The following is a 27,163-nucleotide window of genomic DNA, read 5'->3' as shown; positions in this document are numbered from 1 at the left end:
ACTAAGTGCCAGGCTGCTTACATATGTTACATGCCTTATTTAATTGAATTGAATTCAGAACCTGCCTCCAGAAACATAATTATCACATTTACTTTGAAATTGTATATAGCCCTTTCCTTAAAATCCTACATCCAGTTTACTTAGCCCTATCCCATTACAGGCAAAAAAAATTAACAATAATAATGCTAGAATTTATAAACACTTCTCTGTGTTTATAAATTCTCTGAAAAATAGAGACCACTGAGCTTTCCATTCTACACCCTGATCCAATTTTCTTTCCGAAATTTTAAAGGTAACTTTTTGTATTACATTCTAATTAGCTGATAGCCTCTCTTCTCTTTTGCCATCCTTCCCTAGCACCCTCTCCTGCCATATAATGAAAGAATTAACTGCTTCACCTAATCTCAAATTAAAAAACATAAAGTTAAATAAAAATAATTTGGACGTTGAAGACTTTTTCTACATCGAAGTCTGAGACTCTGTTGTGAGATAACTGATGAGTTATCCTTCATCTTATAACTGTGCACTTTACTCATTGCTTAAATATTTCATTTAGTTAAAACTTTAATCTTGTTAAATGTAATAGCAATTTCAATTACTGAGATTAGTTGAAGGCCCAATAAAATTATTTTCTTACTTCTTTAGGATTACTTCTAAAGAATACGTGGTCCAACTTTTTTTTGTTTTAGAGATGGGGTCTCACTATGTTGCCCAGGCTGGTCTCGAATTCCTGGGCTGAAGCAGTCTTCCACCTTGGCCTCCCAAAGTGCTGAGATTACAGGTGTGAGCCATTGTGCCCAGCTCCCAAATTTCTATTAATTTGGTTTTTGTTTTTTAATTCCTTGACTTAATGAACATTTATTGAGCATTCCTTGTATCTGGTGTTCTGCTAGGGAAGTGATAATACAAGAGTAAGCAAAATAGGCACAGCATCTACTCTTACAGAGCTTACAGTTGGAGGTAACAGACATTAAACAAAGATTTACAAATATGAAAGACTTACAAATGCCATGAAAAGGAAGGGCAGAGTGCTATGGGAACATATAACCAGTTTAGCTAACTTAGCCTAATGGTTGGGGGTTGGAAAGTAGAGAAAGCTCATCCAAAGAAGTTCAGATTTAGGCTTAAAGCATAGGTAGACATAAGAGTAGTCTGCAGAGAAGAATTACCTAGATAGAGGGAACAACTTATCTAAAGGCTCTGAGAAGAAAAGAACACTGCTTATTCAAGGACCTAACAGAAAGTCACTGTAGCTAGAGTGGTGATACCAGGGGGTGGGGAGGGTTGTCAGAGAAGAGGCAGGCAGAGACCAGAACAGAGGTCATCATAAGGATTGGAAACTTTATCCTAAGGGTAATGGAAAAGCAATGGAGACTTAAAGCCAGGGGAAAAAACTTTTTAAAAAGCTTAACATAGCTAAAATGTGGAATATACGTACACATTAATTTACTATTTAATTTGTTCCAGAATGTGCTCTTACATCTTAACCCAACAATATTAAGAATTGTTTTTAAGATGGAGCCTTGCTATGTTGCCCAGGCTGGCCCCAAACTCCTTGGCTCAAGTGATCCTCCTGCCTCAGCCTCCTGAGTAGCTGAGATTATAGGCACCTGCCACTGTGCCAGGCTAATATTAAGAATTTTAACAAATATGACCAGGTGAGGTGGCTCACCTGTAATCCCATTACTTTGGGAAGCCAAGGCTGGAGGTTTTCTTGAGCCCAGGAGTTTGAGACCAGCCTGGGCAACATAGGGAGACCGCTGTCTCTACAAAAAATAAAAAAATTAGCTGGGCATCGTGAGGGAAGCCTGTAGTCCCAGCTACTCGAGAGGCTGAGGCAGAAGGATTACTTGAGCCCAGGGGGTTGAGGCTGCAGTGAGCTGTGATCATGCCACTATACTCCAGCCTGGGCAACAGAGCAAGACCCTGTCTCAAAAAAAAAAAAAAAAAAAAGAGAAAAGAAAGAACTTTTACATATATGGAACAAACTATCCAGGTTTTTGACATGTAAAAGTTTTCTGAGAATAGAAAAGACCCTGGGATTGTTAAGCAAAGCAAAAAAGTGCTTGGATGCATATTCTTAGTATGCCTTGAAGTGATGGACCTAAGTCCTAAGTTTCTTTGCTTTTCATCTTTATCACATTTTAACTTGAATTGCAAATTGAATTGGTACAATAATAATGTCAGGGAAAAGAGGAAGTTGTGTGTTATTTCATTTTCACACTGCTATAAAGATACTACCGGGGACTGGGTAATTTATAAGCAAAGGGGGTTTAATTGACTCACAGTTCTGTATAGTTGGGGAGGCCTCAGGAAACTTACAGTCATGGTGGAAGGCGAAAAATGCACCTTCTTTACAAGGCAGCAGCGAGAGACAAACAAAGGAGGAAGTTCCAAACACTTACAAAAACATAAGATCTTGTGAGAACTCACTCACTATCATGAGAACAGCATGCGGGAAACCACCCCCTGATCCAATCACCTCCCTCCCTGGACAGGTGGGGATTACAGGTCCCTCCCTCAACATGTGGGGATTATAAATAGAGATGAGATTTGGGCGGGGACACAGGGCCAAACCATATCAGTGTGTGCATGAGTACATGCATGTACATGTTTCCCATAGTTTTGAAGAACAGATTTATGACAATGAATATCAGTATCACATTCTTAGTGCTCCAAAGTAGTATCTACCTGATAAAAGTTAGGAAAGTGGAAACTAGAAAATATTAAAAGATTATGTTATTTTAGTTGGGTGTTTTAAGAAAAATATGGCAACTTCTAGGTAACTCAACAGACTTTGACATGAAATATGTTGCTGTTAGATTAGGGACCCACAAGATGATTTCAGTAAGTACTGTGCAAGATTTCAGTAAGTAAAGAGATGCATGAACACTAAGGCCTTCTGCCAATAAAATAAGAGAGGCTAGGGTTCTCGTTTTGGTTTTTCAATACTTTTCAATCTTTCCTATGAGCATCTCTTCTTCTCCAGATTGTGTCCATTAAATCAGCAGATAAAAATTTTAGGTGTGGTAATTTCTCAGAGGTATTTGCTTATTGGGAGTTGGGGGAAACCTTGAAGATAATAAGATTTCCCTTAGTAAATATTAGGAAAATGGAGAAGTGAAGGGGGAGAGAAAGCTCTGAATATTATTCCCCAACTGTCACCTCAGTGCCTCCCAAATCAGAAGTTTCTTTTCTTCAATCTTGGACTGCAATGGTTCCTGACTATTCTTCAGGCTAAAAGACTCCATCTTTGGAGTGAATGAATAAATATACACTTGGCAAACTGTTTGAAAAAGGCTACTGACCCTTGATCTAAGAAATCTTGAGCAACAGGAGACCTGAATTTAAATGTCAATTTCTATCTGACTCACTATTTGAAGAGAATGAATTACGCATTTGATTGAATCACTTAACTCTATGGTCTGAGGTGTGGTACTGAAGAGGAATGAATGGCTAGCTTCACACACATTGTGTACTGAGTATGCAATTGATAATAAATGTGTTTCTGCTTTGATGAGAATGATTTACCAAGTTCCTAATTGTGCACAGGATTTATAAACATTCAGAATATGTAGGCTAAATATTAAAATAAATTAGGGCTTGTTATGATGTCATGGCACAGGCTGTCTATTATTATAAAAAGGGAGGAGGCCTGCTGTGTATTAATTGTCAGGTTACCAAAGCTCTGGGTAAATTTGGTAAGAATGTTAAGAGTAGCTTCTCAGCAAGTACTCAGTGTTTGATTGAAAAGAGGCCATTCTCTCTACTTGGACAGAAATGTGGTTATATTAGGCTGCTTTATGTGATAAAAGGTTTTTGAAAAGTTTTAAATCTCTAGCATCGGACTCACAATGTCCTAATATTGTGTTCTTTCCTGTAATCAGAGTCATGAATAAAGAAATCCATCTTCTAGCACTGGATGCCAATAGATTTGAATGTGAGTTCAGACCTATGAGTATTATAGACAAAGACTAGATTGAGAGCTGGGTACAGTGATTCACACCTAAAATCCCAGCTACTTGTGAGGCTGAGGCAGCAGGACTGCTTGTGGCCAAGAGTTAGAGATAGTCTGGGCAATACAGTTAGACTGCATCTCTATTTAAAAAAAAAAAAAGACTAGATAGAGTATTATTTTAAAAAATAATGTTATGCTGTAGTAGTTCTATTTTACTCATTTTAGCTTGATATAAAAGAGCAAAAGGGGCCGGGCAAGGTGGCTCACACCTGTAATCCCAGAACTTTGGGAGGCCAAGGCAGGTGGATCACTTGAGGTCAGGAGTTTGAGACCAGCCTGGCCAACATGGTGAACCTCGTCTCTACTGAAAATACAAAAATTAGCCGGGCATGGTGTTGCACACCTGTAGTCCTAGCTACTTGGGAGGCTGAAGCACAAGAATTGCCTGAACCCAGGAGGCAGAGGTTGCAGTGAGCTGAAATTGTGCCACTGCACTCCAGCCGGGGTGACAGAGTAAGACTCTTGTCTCAAAAAAAAAAAAAGCAAAAAGGCAGAAAAAATTTTGACGTTTATCAAGTTCAGTGTTGTATAATGGGCACTCAATCATGTATGTCATCATTAAAGGTCACAGGAAGCCTATAACAGGTAATGCTTCTATTTTGGTCAAGGAGCAAACTGAAGTTCAGATACCAAGATGGCAGAGTTAGAATGCATACTCAGGTCCGTTAGCTTCTGATCTTTCCATGAAATCACTTAGCCAAAAAGACAAACCCAAAAACAAAATCTGGTAGTATTAATGTAAGTAAGGAAGCTTCTCTTTAATTTCTTTTGGTTTAGATGTGATCTTATACCTGTAGGGGAAAAAGGTGAACGATATCTATTGCAGAAAGAAAGATGTCTGTAATTCTACAAGTTTGTTGACTAGGGCAAGTAGAAATAGATGAAATTGGAAAATGTGTATTACACAGTATATAAATAGAAGGTAATAATTTTTCTGAGTCCTATTGATTTTTGAAGGTAATTTTAATATTAGTATCAAAGTCTCCTAATCTCTAAAATATACTACTATTCTTCTATTTAGCTAGAGATATTGTAAAGCTATTGAAGACTCTTATAAGATTCTTAGGAAAGCTGCTATAAAACACAGACTTTATTATTTCTGACCTCATGTGTTCCTACTTTGTTCTTACCCCAATTACTGCATCCCTCATATTGCATCCTAATCATTACTCTGAGCTCTCTACCAGCAGTTGGGTTTCCTCAAGACAGGGACCAGGTCTCTTTCATTGTGGTGTCCATCATAACCAGAACAGTGTCTGAAATATAATAAGTACGCAGTAAATGTTTATGGAATAAATCAGCAAACACTAACAAAAGGATTCATCTTTCTGATCCGTTTCTCTATTTCCAAAATAAGAAGATAGTAGTAATATTTTCCTACATTGCTTATCAGGAATGTATGATAATTGTTCATACACTCTTTATTGGAGATATGTGCCACAGACATAAATGGCTATTACCATGATTAGTAAGGGGGTAATTATTACAATTTTTATTCTGGTTGAAATCTAACCAATTAAAAAATCTAACCAATACACGATCACACTGGTCTTTAAATTAAAAAATATATATATCTAACCAATAAATTTTCGGAAAGAAATGTAGGCTATTTGAGGTAATAGGTAGTAGGAGTCTCTATCCTTGGGCGCTCATGGTAGAAGGAAATGCAGAACCCCACCGCGGAAATGAGAATCCCTCACTAGGTGGCTCTCTTTGCCGTGAGTGGGCGGCGCGTTGGTGCTGGGCGGGTGATTGGGGGCATTGTACTGCCGCAAGCGCTGCGTGTCACGCCGCATCATACCAGGCACTGGCAGCATGAGGGGCATAGTCCACTTTCTATTTCGTTAATGACAGTCTGTCCTTGGAATTTATTTCAAAGCAGGTTGTACTTTCGTTTCCGCTAAACTTATACCTGATGTTTCAACTGAACATTGGTATAGTCTTATTGGTGCAGGTCTCAGAGAAGGATCTTGAAAGTGCCTCTTCAGCTGGCGTGGAAAAAGACAGCAGGAATCAGGTAGCCAAACCAGACCAAACCAAATCAAAATAGCCCATTAAAATCCTTATTTTAACTATCCTATGAGGGCTGCATTCTTGGAAGGTTTTATATAGTTACATATCCTAAAGTACTTTGGGATAGCTCCTTAAATGACTCCACAATACGAACCGAAAATATAATTTGTAAAACGTCAATTTCTTCAAGTCATGGATGGTGAAGTTTCCAGCTATTTCTCATACACTCCATATTATTATTGACTTCGTTCTTTATTTCAGCTTTTTGGACCGAAACCTGACACAAAACACACATAATAAATATCCAAAAAGATTTGTTCTAAGAATGAAACTTCTTTTCCTAGACTCCTTTCACCAGACAGATGTATCTAGGGTTCGTTCTTCTTGATCCTCTTTTATCCAATGTTTTCCTCTGTAACCCAACGACACAGAATGACGACTTTTAGAACACTGCAGACCCGTGAGAGGAGAAAGGTTGCAGAGGAGGGAGGAGCTTGGAGTCTGCCTTTAATAATCAAGATCCCCACTGCGGGGTGCCTATCAGAGTGATGGCGCTAGTCAGCCTTCCGGCTCGTCCCCGGCTTAAATGATAGAAAACCACGTGTTAGCTTTCTAGGATGTGTTCCCACCCTCACCCTGGCCTCCTCGCGGCCGGCTCGCGACAGCTAGGTCAGGAGGGAGTAGGCGGGTGGGGTGGATTTGGGGGAGGGGTCGACTCGCCAGACGTCGGCTATCCCCGTCGGCAGGGGAGGCATCGCGGCTGTCGTGTGCCGCTCTCCTCCCTCAGGGACCCCGTCCAGGCGGGATCCCGCCTCCCAGAGCCCAAGGCAGTTGTGGGGAAACCCCTTGCCCTTCCTCGCCGCTTGGCGCTGCCGCCTCGCCCTCCCGACTCCAGCCCGCCGCCCGCCAGCCTCCAGGCCATGCATCCTCTTCGCAGGCCCAGCCCTCTCCACGCCCGACTCTGAGAGGAAACTACGGAGGTGGTTCCCGCTCGCAGGCGGGTGGAAAAGCCCATGGTGAATGCCTCGGGGTGTCCCCCCAATTGCTGTGGGAAGCGGGAAGGGAGGAGGAAGTGGACTTCACCACCGGGGAGAACTACATCGATTCCTAACTTGGGGGAGGCCTTTAGATGGAAGGGAAGCCAACGGGGAACCCTGGGCGGTTTCCTGGGAATCCATTGGCCAAGGGGAGGGTCACCCTGTCCGCACACATCGGTTACTATGACAATATAACCACAGCCTCCAGTTGCCATGGCAGCTGCCTATCCAATCCGATTGTTTTCTTTTCTCTTCCTCTCCGGGCCCCCCCTTATCCCCTCCAAGAGTCTCCCAGCGTGCATGGGGAGGGGCTGCAGAGAAGAGGAGAGGGGGTCCTTCGAGTCACTCTCTACGCGCGAAGGAAGACAAGCGTTGAGGGACTGCTGGGAGGAACTGTAGGAGGAAGGGGCGGCGTTTCCGGTGGGGAAGAGTGGAGGCGTGCAAAAAGGAAGAGGGAAATCGGCAGGAGTGATAAGAAGGGGGAAGACTTTGAGTGTAACTCCCGTTCTTTTGGCCTGGGTGTTCCCGGTGGTGGGGTTGGGATTGCCCCCTTGCGCGGGAGGAGAAGGGTGGATTGGCAGGAAGCCGCCAAGCGCCACCAGCCGGTCTCTCAGAAGCCGCACAGGCCCCACACAGCTTGTTGATCCCAAAAGGGAGCGCTACAGAGAGGCGGAAATCACCGGGAGGGACAGGCGCTGCTGAAATCTCGCGAGAGGGACCCCCTCCCTCGCCCGGTCGCCGACTTCCTCTGCTTCTCCTCTTTCCCCCGCCCCTCCTCCCTCCCCCTCCCCCCCGGGTCGGAGTGTCCCTGCGCCCCACAGGCCAGAGCAGCAGCGAGAGCAGCTTTCCCCGCTCCCTCCCCCTCGCCTCATTCACCCCCACCCCCCTGCCGAGCGAGGAGGAGCCGGAGGAGAGGAAGATGGCGGCGGCCGCCAGCACCCGCGGTGCTGCGGGGCCGCTCCGAGGAGCCTGAGAGACCCACGGAGGCTTCGCGGGGAGACGCGGCGGCGGCGGCGGAGGATGAGCCTGCAGAGCGCGCAGTACCTCCGGTGAGTGCCGAGGCCGGGCTGGTACGTAGGGGGAGCGGGCCGCAGGTTGGGGCATGGAGCAACAGACACCGAGGTGGTAAGTCCGGGGTGGCGGGGGAGTTGCTGCGTCCTCTCCTCGCCGGGCAGGGCGGCGGAGACTGCAAGGGGATCTGCGGGAGGGGGCGGAACGGGTATGGGTGCCTAGCCCCTACCGCCTGGGCTGAGCTCTGGCGAAGCCGGCTCGTCCCGGTGCGAGGAGGGAGGTTGGGGAAGCGTGAGAATGTGCGCGCGCGCCCGTGGTCTCGGGCTCGCTAGCGAGGGGTGGAGAGAAACGTCCGGGGAGGCAGCGGCGACCCCGAGTGGAGGTGGGTGTGGAGGAGTCTGATCCCCGTGGCAGGGGACTCGTGGTGTGGCGTGGGATTGGTTGGAGCGATGCAGGAGTAGAGGACGGGGAGGAAGTCTGCACACCTGGGGTGTTGGGGCGGGGGAACCGCGGAGGGCAGACGGGGGGAGAGGGAGACCGCAGGAAACTGGAGCTTGTTCTTCATTCTCGGGTTGGGAGTATTGAGGAATAATGTCATCTGTAGTTAGTTGGCGGTGTAGGGAGGCGATGAAGAGGAATAGATGGGGAAGTGAGGAAAGAGGGAGGCACTGTGGACAAGGTTGGGTTTTTCAGAAGAAACTGGGTGAGAATCAGTGTAGTCGGAAGATACCATTCTGAGAGTCGTGTGCCTTCATTAAGAGTGGTGTAAGGAACTTGTATGTCAGAGGTAGAGTGACACATGGGTATAGTGTGTGTGTGTGTATGTGTGCGAGATGTGTGTCTGGGGTGGGGGGCGCGGCGATTGATGCACATTTCAGGAAGAAGATGTAGATAGGTTGAACTTAGTACCTGATGGCGAGAACATATTGAATGGAAGGACACCAGCTTTTGTGTCAGCTGAAAGGTTCCATGGAAGCTGAGTAAGAGCTTGGAGGTAGAGGTAAAGTGGGTCAAAAATCTTGGTAACAGGGAAAAGTAAGGTTGTTAGATCCTGAAATTAACTGGGGAGTGAGTGACTACTGCTTAGAAAAGGGGAAGACTTTAAAATTCGTCCTTTTTGTCTTTCAGGAGCAGAACTAAGAAAGGGAGGCCTTATGGAAAGATGTTTTTTAAAAAATTGTTTCATACCTTGCGGAGGAGGGAGTTGGATGAGGTGGAAGTCTGAAATGAGTGGAAAAGTCACTTTAGCTGTTTAGTGACATGAAAGTATTGACGTGTGTGGATCCCTATATGTATATTGCAAGAGGTGTGTAGTTACGTGATACATAGGGTGGCAATTATAATTTTTAAAGTAGTAAAATTTTATTAAGCATAATAGGGAGAGGAGAGAATGATGAGATATTTGAACTATGCTTGAATGCTTGATTTTAACACAACATATATGCCCAGTGACCATAGGACAGTTGGAATGATGTCTGTAATTTGAGGTCCTTTTTTTCATCTCAAATATCCCTTTGTTGTTTAATGTTTCAAATAAATACAGCTATGACAAAGATCTGTTGTAGGTGCTATAGAGAGATATGGAAACCATCAGGGTGCTGATTAGTCTTAAGGAATTTGCAGTTGAGTATCTATTAGGCAAGTAAATTAAACAGCACAGAGTGTAAGTACCATGAAAGATACCAGATGTTGCTGGGCGCGGTGGCTCACGCCTGTAATCCCAGCACTTTGGGAGGCCGAGGCGGGAGGATCACCTGAGGTCAGGAGTTCAAGACCAGCCTGGCCAGCATGGTGAAATCCCGTCTCTACTAAAGATACAAAAAATTAGCTGGGCATGGTGGTGGGCGTCTGTAATGCCAGCTACTCGGGAGGCTGAGGCAGGAGAATCGCTTGAACCCGGGAGGCGGAGGTTGCAGTGAGCCGAGATGGCGCCATTGCACTCCAGCCTGGGCAACAAGAGCGAAACTTCATCTCAATAAATAAGTAAATACATAAATAAAAATAAAAGATACCAAGTGTTTTGAGTCCAAAGGCAGGAGATCACCTGAGCAATGGGAGGGAATCAGGAAAGACTTTATTTGCTCATTCATGTACTCATGATTCATTAGTTGTTTTGTTGATCACCTGTATGGGAGGCATTGTACCAACATCTGAGAATAGAAAAAGAAGAACTCCACCCTCCTTTTACAGAGCTTACAGTTTGTTAGACTTCAAGAAAATGGCACTTAGGATATTGTTCATCCTTAATGTTCATTTTGACAGATGTGGATTGAGAAGAGGGGAATTCCAAATGGAAGGAAACTGAGCAGAGTTATGTAGGTAGGGAAGCTGGGGGGAAGGGAGGTAGTCAGTGCAGTTAGACAAGAAGGTAGTGTGATACAGCTGAGAAAACTTAAGAGTTGTAGAGATTATCAAATTTGACCCTTTCCTTTTACACATGAGGAATGTAAGCCCAAAGAAGATAACATGGTTGAGGCTCATATAGCTGGTATGTGGAAACTGACTGAAATGTAGGTCTTCTAACTTCAAGTCAGCTATAGAACACTGCATGTCAGTGTTCATCTGTTCTTTCCACAAATATAAGTTGAGAACATAATATATTCTAGTGTTGAGGGTACACTGGTAAACAAAAGGGTCAACGTGGGAAGATATATTATAGTAGAAGGACACAGTCAGTAAACATAGCAGTTAAATATATATCAGGTGGTCACAAGCACTAGGAAGAGGAATAAAGTAAGACAGGGATGTACTGTTTTATCTGGACAAAGTGGTCGGGGAAATCCTATTTGATAAGGTGACCGTATTTAAGAGGATCCTGAATATCATGTTCCATAATTTATAGTTAAAATGGGTAGACAATGGAGAATCTGAGATGATTTGTTAGAATTAATATGTTCATAGCTATGTGTTAGGAAAATGACTCTGTTTGTGTAATGTAGTGGTGGATAACAGAGAAAAGTAAGGTTGTTAGAGCCTGACATTAATTGGGGAGTGACTACTGCTTAGAAAAGGGGAAGACTTCAAAATTGGTCCTTTTTGTAAGGTTCTTTTCCTTACAAAAGATTCCCTTTGGAACTTTGGTCCTGAATAAAGTAGTGGCAGTGGATCTAGAAAGTTATGAAAAACAAATTGGCAGAGTGGTGGTACTTTTAATGGGGAAGATCAGTGGACTTTCAGAGGCTTCTTGTTAATGTACCTTATATTTTATAGCTTGACATGGTAGGGAAGACTTCCTTAGATGTGGAATCAATGATAGCTTGAGATGAACTTAGTTCTTTGAAGAAGGGAGAAAAGAAAAAAATGAATACAATGATATTTTTCAGCTAAAATTGAACAGGCAAAATGGGGGAGGCATAGGTCCTGGGGTCCCTTAAAGATTCCTGGAGCCAGTCTTGTCTCAATCTTAGGCATTTGTCCTAAGTAAATTAAAGCAAGTGTTAGAAGTCTGAGACCTAGGTGGTGGTTGTGGGAATCATAAATAAAGGGTTGTGCCAGTCTGAATTTCCCTCCTCCTCTTTTAGATAATCATTCCATTTAAAGTCTGCAGTGGGGACACTAGAGAATGTCTTTAAGGGAAGCATTATGTTCACGTTCTTTGAAAATAGAACTGTTGGTTTTTATAGACACTTCAGGGAGGATGCTGAGTATTCCTGAATGGATGTGGTTGGGGGGTGTAGCAATTGTTTTCATGACCTTGACTTTAAGAATTTTCTTGCCTACCTTTGTCAGTGGTGGAAGATCATGACTGGGCAATTTTTAATCTGCATAGCTACAGATCCTGCCTCATGTAGATGAAAATTAGTTTTGTCTCGGCTGAATTTTAATTTGTTAGAGTAAATGAGCTGGGATGTCTGGCATTGAAATGGTGGGGTGGTGGGAAACCAAGGAGCAAGATGGCAGTTTCAGAAGGGTCAGAAATGAAGATAGGAGGCAAGTAGTTCCAGTAAGACCAGTAAAGAGAGAATTCAACATCAAGGGAACTGAATTAGTCTCAAGTTGTAAAAATAGAGCAGAGATGAAAGGAAGAAAACCTATCTTCTGTGTGGGAAAGATGATGATATTCTGGGCAGGAAAGGATAATGAAATTTTTTGTTTGTTGAAAGGTAAGTATCTTTTTAATACACGACAAGACTTCTAAGAGAATCAGTTAAGTTGAAAATACTTTGTTATGTTTTATAAAAATAAAAATATGATCTTAAATATGAGGGTTCTAGGCCGAATAACATTGGGAATTTATTACTTAAATTGAAGGAGAATACAGAGTATTTTGTCTTTTGATTTATGACAGAATGAAAGATTTTAAAAGACTTTGACACCCCTGTTGAGTAAAAGAAAGGGTGTATTGAATACAGTTCATTTGGTGGGGGTAGGAGAAGGTTAGGATAGGCCGCAGGTGAGGTATAATATTATGCTTTAAAATAATGGCATTTTGAAAAAAAGAAAAATGGAAATTAACATATCAAAGTTGGAAAAGCAGGAGTGGGGGAAGTATTAAAGTACCAGACAGAGAAGACATCAAAGTTGTTTTGGAAGATGAGAAAGTAGAATAATCATAGCTATAGGGAATACCAGTCAAACAGGTCAAATCCTGTTATAAAAGGTGGCACAGGTGCCACCGAATGACTTCTGCTGCCATTGTGGGAGCCACTGTTCATACTCTATACTCCCTTCAACTTTCCTCCTTTCCTTCCTTCACTATTCTCTTTTGTCTTTAATTTCTTCCTATGCTGTGGGTGTTTCAGTGAGATCCACTTGAAGTGGATTCCTACTGTTAGACTCCTTTACAGGAAAGGTCCAGAAAGTATCTGTTTTGTTTTGTGTGTGTGTGTATATATATGTGTGTGCATACGTATATATATACATATATATGTGTATGCACATATGTGTGTATATATGCATATATTTTTTGTATGGTACATGTATAGTGAAGACGCTGCATCTCAGTGGCTCACTTGTCAGAAATTTTGTTACTAATATAATAGCCACAGGGTTGTTTTCTAAGCCAGCAGAAAAATGGTTGTCATTTAAATAGGAAGTAAAATATCCAATATGGTATAAAATAAAAATGTATCACTATAAATCTTGGAACAGAGAGAGATAGTGGAGATAAGGCTGGATAAAGTAGCAAGCTAAGCCTTATTCTAGCCTGGGGAGAGGAACAGAGAAGATAGTGGGAGCATTGGGAGGAATATATAACTAAATAGGATGGGCTCCAGGTTCTAGAAGAGTCTAGTAATGCTAGATCAGATATTCACTGTATCCTGAAGCTTCTAGAAGTCTTAGAGCACATGCTGATTTTAGTCCATGTGGTCCACGAAGTCTTCTTCCCCTGCCCCATCCCCTTCCTTTCCACCAGGTACATGCTTTACAGAATGTAAAGTAGCTTTTGTCCCGGAATATCAGCCAAAGGTGGTGACATTATTTGAATGAATGACTGTCTCTTTAGGCTTATAAGTCTTTGTTATAACAGTGTTAATAGCTTATTACCTGCTTGGATATTGTCTGACTAAATTATTTTGGCAGTTAATTTCTGCTTCCCTTGTGGTTTCATTTGGATTCAAAATGTATACTTCCTGTCCTATCTTAGGTTTCATTTCTTTGCTTTCTAACAGCTGTGGTCTTCGGCCTTCATGGTAGGAGAAACAATTGCTGAGTTTTTTGTTGTTGTTTTTAATGGATGTGTTACAGTAAGATCTGGACCCACTAGTATTACAAGTTTCGTGAGGCAGTTTTGAGGTGGAGAGTGGTTCACACTTTAAAAGGGCTGGTGTGTTTTATACTTGAGAGAAATTGTTTCCTGCCTCCACCTAGCCTTTCAAATTTTTGTATTGGTGTCATGAATGAGTGCCTGAAAGTTTAGATGGGTTAGTTTAACTGATCTTGTGTAGAGAATAAATTATAAAGCATATGTCTTGTAGATAGTGGATTATTCATCTGTTTGTAGGTATATTGGCAGATGGCCATTATATATTGCCATGAAAGTTTTGCAGTCAAGCTATATTTTAGTTTAGTTGCTGTATTGTTATGAATAGACTTATCAGCTGTCTGGGAAATTGTAACTAAGCATTTACAAGGAAATATAAGAGTGGAATTTTGGCAGATATGTCACATGGTAAGTGACAGCTTGTAACCAGCTCTTTTTTTTGTTAGTATGTAAATGGAGCTGCTTAGGAACATTGTTTTTACTCTCCCTTAGACCCAATTTTTAGTCAGTGGAAAGAGGAGGTGATTCTACTAATTGTCTAAGAAAATTTTAGGAATCTCAAGTAGACTATGTGGCAGCTTTGGGTTTTTTTCTCGTCTGTTTCATTTACAACAGGATTTCTCAACCTTGGCACTTATTGACGCCTTGATCCAGATAGTTCTTTGTTGTGGTGGGTTGTCTTGAGCATTGTAAGATGTTCAGCAGCATCCCTGGCCTCTATCCATTAAATGTCAGTATCTTCCCTTGCAATCGTGACAATCAAAAATGTCCACACATTGCCAGATGTCCCCTGGATTGTAAATTCACCTTCAGTTGAGAACCACTGATTTAGAAAATATATGTAGTAAAGATATATATGCACTGCATAGGTTCATTTTCTTGTTTTCTCCTCTAAGCCACAGATTATTTATTTAGATTTTCCCTTCAGTTTTCTTTTAGGTAGTAATAGGCTAGTTACCATGGGCAGACATTATCCATAAACATTTGTACATATTTTAATTTCTTAAATCTGTGTTCTCTTTTACTGGCAATTATTGAATACTTATTGTGTAGAGCACAATTACCGGGGTTTTGCCTTTGGCAAATTAAAAGAAAGACATTTAAGTAGCTATAATAGTAGGTCAAAGGTACTATGTAAGTATAGGCAAGAAGTTTATTCCAACAGAGGTGGAGATGGGGTGGAGAGGGTGTCTTTGAGGAGGTGAGATTTGGTTTGGATATTGAAAGATGGATGGGATTTTTAAAAGTGGATATTGGGCAAATTGCCATTTCAGGTGGGAAGAACAACTCATGGCTCCTTTATTCCAAATAAATTTTTAAAAAATTGATTCACTCATTTAATACATTGCATTAGTTAGTATTCTGACCACATCTAAGTTTTTCTTAGATAAGATAGGTTTATGGACAGAGAAGTGGTGATGTGGAAGTGGTAGTTCAAAGATTTGGTGGCTGCTGTAGGCCTCAAAAAGGGAAAAGGAATTTGGTCAGGCAGGATCCTACAGAATCCCTTCCTTTAACTGTACTCTTAAATGTTTACCATCCTTCAGGATCTTTTTTCAGTTGTGTGGCTCTCTTCTTTTAAGTTATTCCCTTTACTGATCTTACTTTCTGTGAACCAATCTCAATTTTCCCTTAAAAGGCCTTCCTGTTCTGATTTTTCTTAAAGTTCTGTCCTTCTTTACCTTTGTTTTATGGCCAAGCATTTCAAATTTGCCCTAACCTATGTTTTTCCTTTAGTTACCATCTACTTTTCCTTAATCCCTTGCTATCAAGCCATTTTTTTCTGAGTACATTATTGAAATTGCCATTTCCAAAGGTGCCAAAGACCTCATGGTGGCCAAATTCATTTACTGATTGTTTTCCTTTCTCTCAAACTCACACTTTTGTTTTCCTTCCTCTGTGTGTCCCCCTCTCTTGTATCTATCCTTCTATCCATTCTACCAATAAACATTCAGTTTGGGCCATGCTATATCCCAGGTCCCTGGGGATAAAAAGAGAATATGCCCTCAAGTAGTTTCCCTGGGCATACAAGTAAGTACTCAATTACCAAATAGTTCATACTGGCAGTGGTATATACACAGAGGCTTTATAGGGTGTTCTGAGCTCTGTTGCATTTAGCATCAAGATTTCATGATTCGGATTACATTGCCCATTCTTTTGAAAAATTCTTCCAACTGTTACCTTACCTGCATTTCTTCCTGCAAGTATCAAGAAGAAAGCATTGATTTGGGGCTTTAAGCACTGCCTGCTACTTTCTGTGTGAGCTAACAACTTAACATTTCTGGGTCTTGATTTCTTTATTTGTAAAACGGAACATCGATCTCCTAAAATTGCTGTCAGTGTTAAAATAACAAAGGTTTACATGTGTTTAACAAATTCTGGTTCTTTTTCAGGTTCTTTACCACCTGTCCCCCTGCTAATTAATCTTTGCATTGCTTCTATATTAATAGTCTTGAAAAAGTATTTGTATATGGCTTTCACTTCCTTAAACTCATTTGTCTGGTATTGTTGGCCTTCCATAAAATGACCTGCACCTACCTCTGCCTCATGATATCTTCTTATTCCCTGATAGAAACCAACTGCCTTAGCCAGAGTAATCTCATTGTTTTCTAATCATGGCATATGCATTCCTGCTTAAATCTGTCTTCCCATGTCATTTCCCATGTGGGAAGTGCCATTCTGTACTAGCTTAGCTTAAACTTCACCTTCTTTTGTGAAGACTTCCTTGTGTACTCTGGTGATTTCTGCATTCTTTGAACTTTGTAGCATTTCCTGTATCTTAGTCATTTGGTACTTGTAATTTCTTAATTTTGTAATGATCTCTTTTTTTATATGTGACTCATCTCTGCAGCTAGACCAAGTATGGTTGAGACCATGTTTCAGCATCTTTTAAATGTACAGTGTGCATAATTGGTGTTAAATAAAATTGTCATGCTTTTGTTTTGTTTTTGCAAAACATTTAGGAATATTTACCATATGCTAGTGCTAGGCTCTGAGAATATAAAAATGAACTGATGCTTACTCTTTAGGATAGTGGCTCCTGAGGGAGACAGATGTGGCACAAATATTTCAATATAATGTGGTAAATACAGTGTGAAATGTTTTCAAGGTATTCCATGAGTGTACTAAGGGAAATGGAACTTTTCCTGCATAGGAGGCTTAGGGAAAGCTTCTGGAGTTGAACACCGGAGTTCAGTTTTACTTATTTTTTTATTTTTCTCAGAGACAGGATTTCGCTCTCTTGCCCAGGCTGGTTTGGAGCTCTTGGCCTTAAGCAATCCTCTTGCCTCAGCCTCCCAAGTTGCTTAGATTTATAGGCATGAGCCACCATTCCCTGTGAGTTGAATTTTAAAAGGATGAGCAGGATTAGCCAGGTGAAAAAAGAAGAATATAGCAGGCAAAGAACAAAATGAGTAAATGCCTCAGTGCAGTGTGTTTGAAGAACTCTAAAAGAATCCTGATACTAGGAATGACTGAGTTTTGTTGATGTAAACATTATGATCGTATTGAGACTACCAGTCACATTAGGTCATATCAATTAGAGATTTTGATTAGTCCATGTCTCATTCTGCATTTTTTGTGTGGGGGTGGGGGGTCTAAGGTTCTCTTTCAGTGAACCTGGTCATTAATCTTAAGGGAGCAGTTTATATTTGAATAGCTGGTGTGTGTTATGCACATTCCTCCTGGAATAGGGAGACACAAGAGAGAAAGATTTATATAATGCCTACAGTACTTCCTCTTGAGATATGTAAAGATTTAGATTTCCTCCCCCCTACTTTTGTAAGTAGCCTCATCTTAGGTAAAAAAAAAAAAAAAATAGCTATTTGGAACATTATTAAATGATTACGTGGGAAATGATGACAGTGTTAGTGAGTACAGTAGTCCTCCCTTAATTATGGTTTTAGTTACCTTGTGGTCAATGGTAACTAAAAGTAGGTGGTCAGAAAATAGGTGAGTACAGTACAATATATTTTGAGAGAGTGAGAGACCATGTTCACATAACTTATTATAGCTTATGTCATAATTATTCCATTTTATTATTAGCTATTGTTAGTCTCTCAGTGTGCCTAATTTATAAGTTAAACTATCATAGGTAAGTCTGTATAGGAAAAAAGTGGTATATATAGTGTTTGTTACCACCTGAAGTTTGAGGCATCCACAGAATCATCTCCCATGGACAATGGACGACTAATGTACATGTAATTCTGAAAACAGCTTTGGGCTAATAGGACTTCATTTATAGAATCCTCACCTTGAGATAAGAAGGTAGAATGGAGGTAGAGTTGTGGGAAGGAGAAGTTCTATAGCATTAGGGGGAAATATCAGAAATCTTTAGTTACTAAGGTTAAGTGAAGTGTCTTTGGATTTAACTTTTTCAAGTCATAAAGAAGAAAAACTTTGCAGACTGTTTGATGATTAGTGTTTTGTTCTCACAGTTCTTGATGGCATTTTCCTGCTGTTGCGTCTTCTCTTAAATGACAAGCATGGTTCTGAAAGTCTGTTATGACTGCTATATTGCATTAATATTCTCATCTGTTTCCTAAAACTCTTTGGGTTCTTTTCTCAGATCGCAGAAGTTGAGTTCTTTTTCTTTCCTTCTTCTTCCCAAAGACATATAATAGTATTTCAGTGCTGTGTTAGTTGGGATACAGTATAATGGATGTGTCTGTTTTACTAATACTGCCTCTTAGAAAGGTTATGAATTATTTACTTTTGTATCAGGTGATCACCTAACCAGATTATCTTTGAGATACTGTCCAGTAATGAGATAATTAGTAGTGAGGTAATCAAAGGAAAATGCAACTGGAAGATGGTATTCAAAGAAAAAAATGAGTTAAAGACTGCTTACTTGAAATTTTTTTTATTACTGGTGAAAAAAGTAAAAAAGCATAGTGTTGAGAGAACCACCATAGGATAAATTTGGACATTAAAGAGTGTCTTGGGACATCTGCAAAATTTTGTGTGTGTGCATACATACAGCTTGTGTAATATATTATGAAGTGAAATTTTTGTACTTTTAATATCTGATTCTATGAAATCATATTCCTCAATTTCTGTTTAAGTAACCAAAATGACAGTGTTATACTTTGTCTGAAATAATCATTAGTTTTGTTTTTTGATGAAAAAAGGTTAGGCCATTTTAAGAACCACAACTCAAATAATAAGGCATATTGGCCATAAATTCTGGTTTATGAAAGGAAAATAATGTGACAGATTAATTGCTTTCTAGTTTTCTAATGTAATATATTAATTTGGTTGTTTAAACTCATACACAGGTCTTTTTGGCTCCCTAAGACAGCGGTATGGCATAGCAAGTTGAATGAGCCAAGGAGTTTGAATTAAGACTGGCTTAATTTGTATTTTGGTTGTCCTGAGTTCAGATCCCTATTATGTACTAGCAATGTGACCTTGAACCTCTCTAGTTTTTTACCTTGGCTACCTGTAAAATTACCATGGTAGAATTACTAGGAGAATTACATGAGAAGACAGACACAGTATAATCCCTCCATAGCCATGGGAGATTGGTTCCAGGACCCCCACAATACCAAAATCTGTAGGTGCTCCTTTATATAAAATGGCATAGTACTTGCACATAACCTGCATACATTGTCTACTTTAAATCATCTCTAGATCACTTACAGTATGTAATACAATGTAAAAGTTGTTACACTATATTGCTTTTTAATTTGTATTTTTAAAAATGTGCTATATATTTTTTTTCTGATTTTTTTTTTTTGGTCTGCAATTGGTTGAATCTATGGATGAGGAACTCACAGATAGAGGGTCAACTCATACCACAATAACCCTCATGCTTTCTGCTTTGTTGTTACCTGTGCTGTTTCTTTATACCTGAAATAACAATTAGTCTTTCCACTATTTTTGGCAGCTGATTTGAAGCTACAAGTGATGGCAGCTCTCAAGAATGTGTCACCAGGAACAATTCTCTCTCCCTTTAAATGCTAACAGGGAATTGTTAGCATTTCCTTTGTATGAGGGTTTACTTGCTTTTGTGTTGGATTTGGGAGAGGTGTGCAGTATATCCTGATGTGGCCATATAGGTATATCCTTTAATATAAATCTTTGTGAAACTTAGAAGGAGACTCCTGAGTTAATATCCTTTATTTAAAAATTTTTTGATGTGTTATTTTATTATTTTATAAATAATGTTTTTAGTAATCATTTTGACCTGTTGTTTGAAAGGCTTCTTTATTATACTCTTAGACCATCTGCCATATAGCTTCTGGGTTAGCTTCCATTCGCATGTAATCTGGCATACACTGACATACCTTTTCTTTTTTCAGTTCTGACATTGAGGCTTGCATAGACTAGCAATAAGGAATAACTTCACAGAGAGGCTGTTTGTTTGTTCTTTTGACATGATTGTTAATAGTAATAGCCAGCACTTTTATGTTGTGCCAGACACTATTCCAAGTATTGTGTGTTTATTAACTCTTTGAATAGTAGATGTATACTACTATTGCTTTGTTTCACAGCTAGGCAAATAGGCATAGGAGACATGCATGCAGAAAGTGGCAGAGCTGGGTTTTGAACCTAGATATCAGGCTGATTCTATCTGTATCTGTATAGTTTTATAATCTTACTTGCTTAGGATTGTATGATTTTGTTTTTATTTTATTTTTGTTTATGTAAAACATAATGTAATATATAGAATTATAAACATATATAATCTGAACACTTTTCTCATCAATGTCGACCTTCCTAATGCACTTTTTCTTTGTAGATAATAAGTGGGAAGTGGGAAGTGGGCCGGGTAGTTTTGCCAAAAAACTTACTAAGGGGAGATAAGTTTTTCTTGTATATTTGAAATTAATTCATTTAGATTGCTTTATCTTACTGACTAGTTGACCTGCTATTCCTCCCTTATTATAGCTGTTCTTTCTGCAGGTTTTATCTTTAGTTAGTATCACTACTTAGATACAGTTTATTTCCTAGAACACTTGGGAATATTGAGAACCAGCTATTATGGGGGAAAATAACTTTGACCTATCAGGGCTAATAGTACAAGTAGTGAATGACTTGCTAGTTTTTGTGGATAACTTCACTGCAGAAGATTTGGATTCCATTTTCCTCACTGACTTGGTAAGGTTATTACATAGAGATGTTTAGGTGCCAGCTTCTGACACTAAGGATTATAATTTTGCATGTATGAAATTTAAATCTTGGATAATAACTTGCTTCTAAAGGAAAATTCAATGTAACTTTTAAAAAGTAACAGATTACTAAAGCTATACTTTATATGTGACCTGATATCTTTGAATTTAATGTTTTCCCTTGGAAATTTATTGTTATCTGAAATCGAGACAGCAAGACTGTGGTTAACTAGGAAAAGGGACAGCTTTCCTTTACTCACTTCCCAGTCTTAATTTCTTTCTTTCATGTGACTTTACATTGCTCTTGAAAATTTCCTTCTTCCAGAAAGTCTTTCTTTGGATCATCTTATAATTTTCTCAGGTAAATGAGTAGATGTTACTCTTTTGTGTGTGCACCATTTTGTTCTCATGTTGTCATTTAAGAGGAGGGCTTTCTCTTAATTATTTTGGGACAACCTTAGAACCATACTGACACCCAGTAAATGTTGCCTAATAATATATGAGATTGCACTTACTGCAAACATTTTGAATTACGTGAATTTCTCGAGTAACTGACATATCTCAGCCTTCAAGGAATGGTAGAGTCTGAATAATTAGTACTATTCTTCATTGTTACATAAACAAAACCAAGCACGCTTGATTTAAGCAATGAAAAGAGGCAAAAACTGTATAAACTGTGTCACAGGCCTTTTTTCTTTTTGCGACAGATTCTTACTCTGTTGTCCAAACTGGAGTGCAGTGGTGCCATCTCGGCTCACTGCAGCCTTCACCTCCTGGGTTCAAGCGATTCTCCTGCCTCAGCCTGCTGAGTAGCTGGGATTACAGGAGCCCACCACCACGCCTGGCCAATTTTTGTGTTTTTAGTAGAGATGGGGTGTCACCATGTTGGTCAGGCTGGTCTCAAACTCCTGACCTCGTGATCCACCTGCATTGGCCTCCCAAAGTGCTGTGATTACAGGTGTGAGCCACCACACCTGGCCTTTTTTTTTTTTCTGAGACGGGATCTCACTGTGTCACCCAGGCTGGACTCCAGTCATGTAGTCATAGCAACCTCTACCTCCCAAGCTCAAATGATCCTCCCACCTCAGCCTCCTGTGTAGCTAGGACTACAGGCGCACACCACCACACCCAGCTAATTTTGGAATATTTTTCTTCATAGAGATGGGTCTCTCCAAGTTGCCCAGGCTGGTCACTGTCTTTTTAAAGAAATGCTAATAACACTGTAGATGTAAGGATTGAAGAATACAGGAGTTTATTAGGTTTTTAGTTGCAAGGAACAGAAAAAACACTGGCTCACTTAAGCAGTGAAAGGGCTGGAGATGTAGGACCAATAGCGGTATTGGTTTCCTTTTCCTGCTCTAACAAATTACTACCACCATGGTGGGGTTAAAACACACAACAGTTCTGGAGGTCAGAGGTCCAAAATGGGTCCTACCAGGCTAAAGTCGAGGTGCCATTCCTTCTAGAGTGTCTAGGAGGAAAATCCTTTTTCTTGCCTTTTCCAGCTTTTCAGACTGCCCACATTCCTTGGCTCATGGCCCCCTTCCATCTTCAAAGCCAGTAGTCACATTACTCTATATTCTACTTCCCCCACCACTCTCTTTCTCTGACTCTCCTGCCTCTCTTTCACTTAGAAAGATCCTTGTAATCACATTGGACACACCCAGATAATTCAATACACACCCCCGTTCTCAAAATCCTTAACTAATCACACCTGAAAAATCCCTGTTGTAGATAAAATTCAGAGGTTCTGGGATTAGGATGTGGACATCTCTAGGGAGCCATTATTCTGCTTTCCACAATAGCTATAAAGCCTGGAACAGTGCCTCAAATCACATCATAGAACTCAGCCTGTGAAGACACTTTGCAGAACCTTGATTGTGTCAGTTACTTTGCATTCCTGACCCTGACACCACTCATGCTGGCCCTATTGGAAATTGGATGTGGTTGCTGCTGCTGTCCAGAATGGATTAGCCACAGTCCCCACTTTCTCTCATTAGTTCACACTTAAATGTGGGGTTGGTGTGTTTGTTGATGGAGCCTGAATTATGTGTCTGTACACTAGCTGCAAATGAAGCTGGTAAATATATAATGGGAAGCAGGTTCTGCTTTATAAATTGTGGGGATTTCTCAAAAATAGGAAGAGAAATTCAGATGCTGGGCTTGAATACCAGCCAGAGAGAACATATAAGTACAGTTGAGAGTCATTGGTATAAGGATTCCATTCGTTTGACGAACTGTACCAGAGATCCACAGATGGATGAGATACATTTGTGTTTCTGTTGGTGCTAGCCAGAGCAAGAGTGGAAAGCTGTGTTCATATGTCAGTAGCCTAACATAAATCAGTACTATTTCTCTGAGACTCTGATAGGAAGCCATCTCTGTTATGTGAAGGCTTTTCGCTTAGTGTGTTTTTCATCTGTTCACCAAAAATTGCTATTGGCTGTACTTTTGCCTTTCAAATGGTGACATGAGAATAGTTGATAGAGGAAGGTGGGTAGGTTTTGAGGTTTTTCTCTTTCACTCCAGTAGGTTATCAGTTAAAGTGGTATTGATGTATAACTGTGCTGTCCAATATGGTAGCCACTGGCCACATATGGCTATTTAAATAAAATGAAATTTAAGATCCAGTTTCTCAGATGGTGACATGAGAATAGTTGATAGAGGAAGGTGGGAAGGTTTTGTGGCTTTTCTCTTTTCACTCCAGTAAGTTATCAGTAACAGTGGTATTGATATATAACTGTGCTGTCCAGTGTGGTAGCCACTGGCCACATGTGGCCACTTAAATAGAATGAAATTTAAGATCTAGTTTCTCAGTTACACTAAGCATGTGTCAAGTGCTCATGTGGCTAGTGACTACCATATTGGATAGCTCAGTTCTGTACCCATGGTGTAGCATCTTTACTGTACAAGAGTCAATCCAGGAAAAATAAAATGTTGATCAGGCTTTTTTGTGTGTGTGTGTGTGTGTGTGTGTGTGTGTGTGTGTGTGTGTGTGTGAGTGAGACGGTCTCACTCTGTTGCCCAGGCTGGAGTGCAGTGGCAGTCTCAGCTCACTGCAACCTCCACCTCCCAGGTTCAAGTGACTCTCCTGCCTCAGCCTCCCGAGTAGCTGGAATTACAGGCACCTGCCACCACGTCCAGCTAATTTTTGTATTTTTAGTAGAGACGAGGTTTTGCTCTTTTGGCCAGGCAGGTCTTAAACTCCTGACCTCAGGTGATCCACCCGCCTTGGCCTCCCAAAATGCTGGGCTTACAGGCTTGAGCCGCCACACCTGGCCAAGGCTTTTTTTCTTTTTAACCCTAATTATTTTTCTTTCTGATATAGTTCATGAGTGTTCACAATATCTTTCACATATGTTACATGTTTTCACTGACAGAATCCTGCAAAATAGGCTTAATTAACCCTCACTTTTCATACAGTAAATTGAAGCTTAAAAATAATAAGTTCAATCAACAGAGTTAGACAGGGCTTGAATTTTATTTAATTCCACTCAATCCAATATAAAATACCTAAGGTGCTAAGTACTGTGTTAAATAGTAAGATACTAAAAAGCTAGCTGCTCTGCCCAGGTCTGGTCCTCATTCTCTGGTTCTTGTCAGATCTTTCTGCTTGGGCTGGGCAAGGGAGGACAAGTGGAATAACTTTGTGAAGGGCAAGTGTAGTTTCTCTGAGAGTTGGTTACAGGGTGCTCTGGCTGTTGTACATCTAACTCCTAGGTACTACAGCTTGGGCTGGGACCTCACCTCCCTAAGGATGGTTAGATGTGAAGAATGAGTGAGAGAGAGATTCATTGATGATATTGATGTTGACCATAGAGAAATAGTAGCACTTTTAATGGAAATGAGGAATAAAAGGGAATATTTAATGAATATCTATGGTGAGATGCCAGATAGACAATTGGAATAGGACCATGGCTGGGTTAGAATTATTGCCTTTGTATTGTCTTCAATAATGGTGAGACTTGAATCTACAAGCTGAGAAGTATGAATTATAGAAGTATAAGGGCATTAGGGCCAGCTTCTTAGGGAACAAGTACCAGATAGTAATAAAGATCAACTTCTATTCTCAATGGTTTTGTTACTCTACCTATTTAGGTGGAAGGAGAAAGAAGAAACAAGAAGTGACCTATCGAAAACGTGAGAGGGACTAGGAAAGACTGAGCAGAAAAGTTTTAATGAAGGGGCTGCTCTAATGCAACAGTTTGCAAAATGTGGTCCCCAGATGAGCATCATCAGCATCACCTGGGAACTTACTAGAAACACAAATTTTTGAGCCCTATCTCAGACCAGCTGAATCAGAACCTCTTGGGATATGGCCCAGCAATCTGGGTGATCCAGGGCTAGTTTTTGAAAAGACACTGGTAAAGTATAGTATTGAGTACTGAGAGTTCGGGAAATACAAGGACTGAGAAAAAGCTCTTAGATTGGTCAGGGAATGTCATTGGTAACACTTGAGCAAATTTGCTACAGTGATAAAAGACCCCAACTACGAGTTTAGAAATGACTTAGGTAATCAGAAAGTAAAGCCAGTAGCTATATATATTGTCTTTTCATAAAGTTCAAAGACAGGGAGAAAGATGGATGCTTGATGGCAAAAGCAGGATGGACGGAAACTTAGGTTGGAAGGACTGGAGTACATTTTATGTTTTGGGCTTCAACAGACGATATAAAAGGGCATTTATTTTGTAGAAATTGTTTTATTCTTACCTGTGGACATTTTCTATGCAGAAAGCATTTTAAGTATAAAATATTTTAAGATTGGCTTATAGGAGACTGATATTTTAATAACTATTATAAATATATATCTGCATTGATTAAAATACAAACGTTAAGATTAAAAAATTTGGTAACATTAAATTGCCACCACTACTGTTAATACCTTCTAGTCTTTTTATCAATATAGAATATGCATTTTATGCATATACAGATAATGCATTTTAAACATACACTGTTTTAATCAAATTTTCTATGTAATAAAATATATTTATTTTAAATGTATAGTTAAGAATTTTGACAAACATATGCCCCTATAACCATCACCCTGATCAAGAACATTCCAAATCCCCCCAAAGTGCTTTTATTTATGTATTTAATTTGAGATGCAGTCTCACTCTGCGCCCAGGTTGGAGTGCAGCGGCACAATCTTGGTGCACTGCAACCTCCGCCTCCCAGGTTGAAGCAATTCTCCTGCCTCAGCCTCCTAAGTAGCTGGGATTACAGGCATGCGCCACCATGCCTGGCTGATTTTTATATTTTTAGTAGAGATGGGGTTTCGCCATGTTGGCCAGGCTATTCTCAAACTCCTGACCTCAGCCTCTCAGGGTGCTGGGATTATAGGCATGAGCTGCCATGCCTGGCCTCAAAGTGCTTTTAGACCCCTTGCAGTCAGTCTTAACTCTGCTTAACCCTCTGTGCCTCAGGCAATCATTACTCTGATTTTTTTCAATATTAATTTTGTTCGCATGTCCCATAACTTCTGAAGTGGGATGATGTAATGCATTATTTTGTGCCTGTATTCTGTTGGCATAAAACATACCAAGCGATTAATCCACATTGTTGTACACATTAATAGTTCCTTCCTTTGTTTACTGCTGAATAATATTCTTTTGTGTGAATATATAATTTGTTTATCCATTCAGCTTTTGATGAACCTTTAGGTTGTTTCTAATTTTTTGCTATTATGAATAAAGCTAGAACATTCTGTCTAAGTCTTTTTGTGTACATGTGTTTTCATTTCTCTTGGTTTGCATGTATGTATTTTGGGATATAAATGTGTGTATGTGTATGTATAGAATGTTACATACATGCACATATATACACTCGAGTACATACATATGTGACTATATACATATATATATCTCTCTCGTAGTCTGTGGCTTGTCTTTTCGGTTTTTAATGTATCTTTTGAAGAGCATAAGTTTTAAATAAATATTGATGAATCTAGTTTATTGGGTTTTTTCCTTTTATTGAATCTTAGCTAAGAATTCTTTATCTATCCTGGATTGGTGTCTTGATCTATTTGTGCTGCTATAGTAAAATACCTAAGACTAGGTAATTTATAAGCAACAGAAATTTATTTCTCACAGATCCAGAGGCTGGGAAGTCCAGTATTAAGGTGCCAGCAGGTTCGGTGCTGGCAAGGGCCCAGTCTCTGCTTCCAAGATGACACCTTGTTGCTGCCTTCTCTACAGGGGACAAATGCTGTGTCCACATATGGCAGAAGGGATGGAAGGGCAAAAAATGCCCTACCTAATTCTCTCCAGCC

The 27,163-nt window shown here is 40.2% G+C and overlaps 1 protein-coding gene across 8 annotated transcripts in view; it reads left to right on the top strand.

The window, feature by feature from the left end:
- Positions 1-7,158: 7,158 nt before the first annotated feature.
- The window catches only part of SMG7 (SMG7 nonsense mediated mRNA decay factor), an 82,217-nt gene continuing 62,212 nt past the window's right edge, over positions 7,159-27,163 (top strand). For 2 of the 8 annotated variants that reach the window (XM_054443437.2, XM_054443430.2), the window contains exon 1: positions 7,159-8,117. In XM_054443437.2, coding sequence (XP_054299412.1) covers positions 8,089-8,117 — 29 coding nt within the window. In that variant the 5' untranslated portion in view covers positions 7,159-8,088. Of the gene's footprint in view, positions 8,118-9,284; positions 9,386-27,163 lie in introns of those variants that run through there. The other 6 variants (XM_054443434.2, XM_063648256.1, XM_054443405.2 and 3 more) reach the window with 5 other exon arrangements.

The sequence above is a fragment of the Pongo pygmaeus genome, chromosome 1 (assembly GCF_028885625.2).
Source record: "Pongo pygmaeus isolate AG05252 chromosome 1, NHGRI_mPonPyg2-v2.0_pri, whole genome shotgun sequence".
In the NCBI taxonomy this organism is placed as follows: Eukaryota; Metazoa; Chordata; class Mammalia; order Primates; family Hominidae; genus Pongo; species Pongo pygmaeus.
The sequence above is the reverse complement of the archived record's forward strand: the minus strand, read 5'-3'. Positions and strand labels throughout refer to the sequence as shown.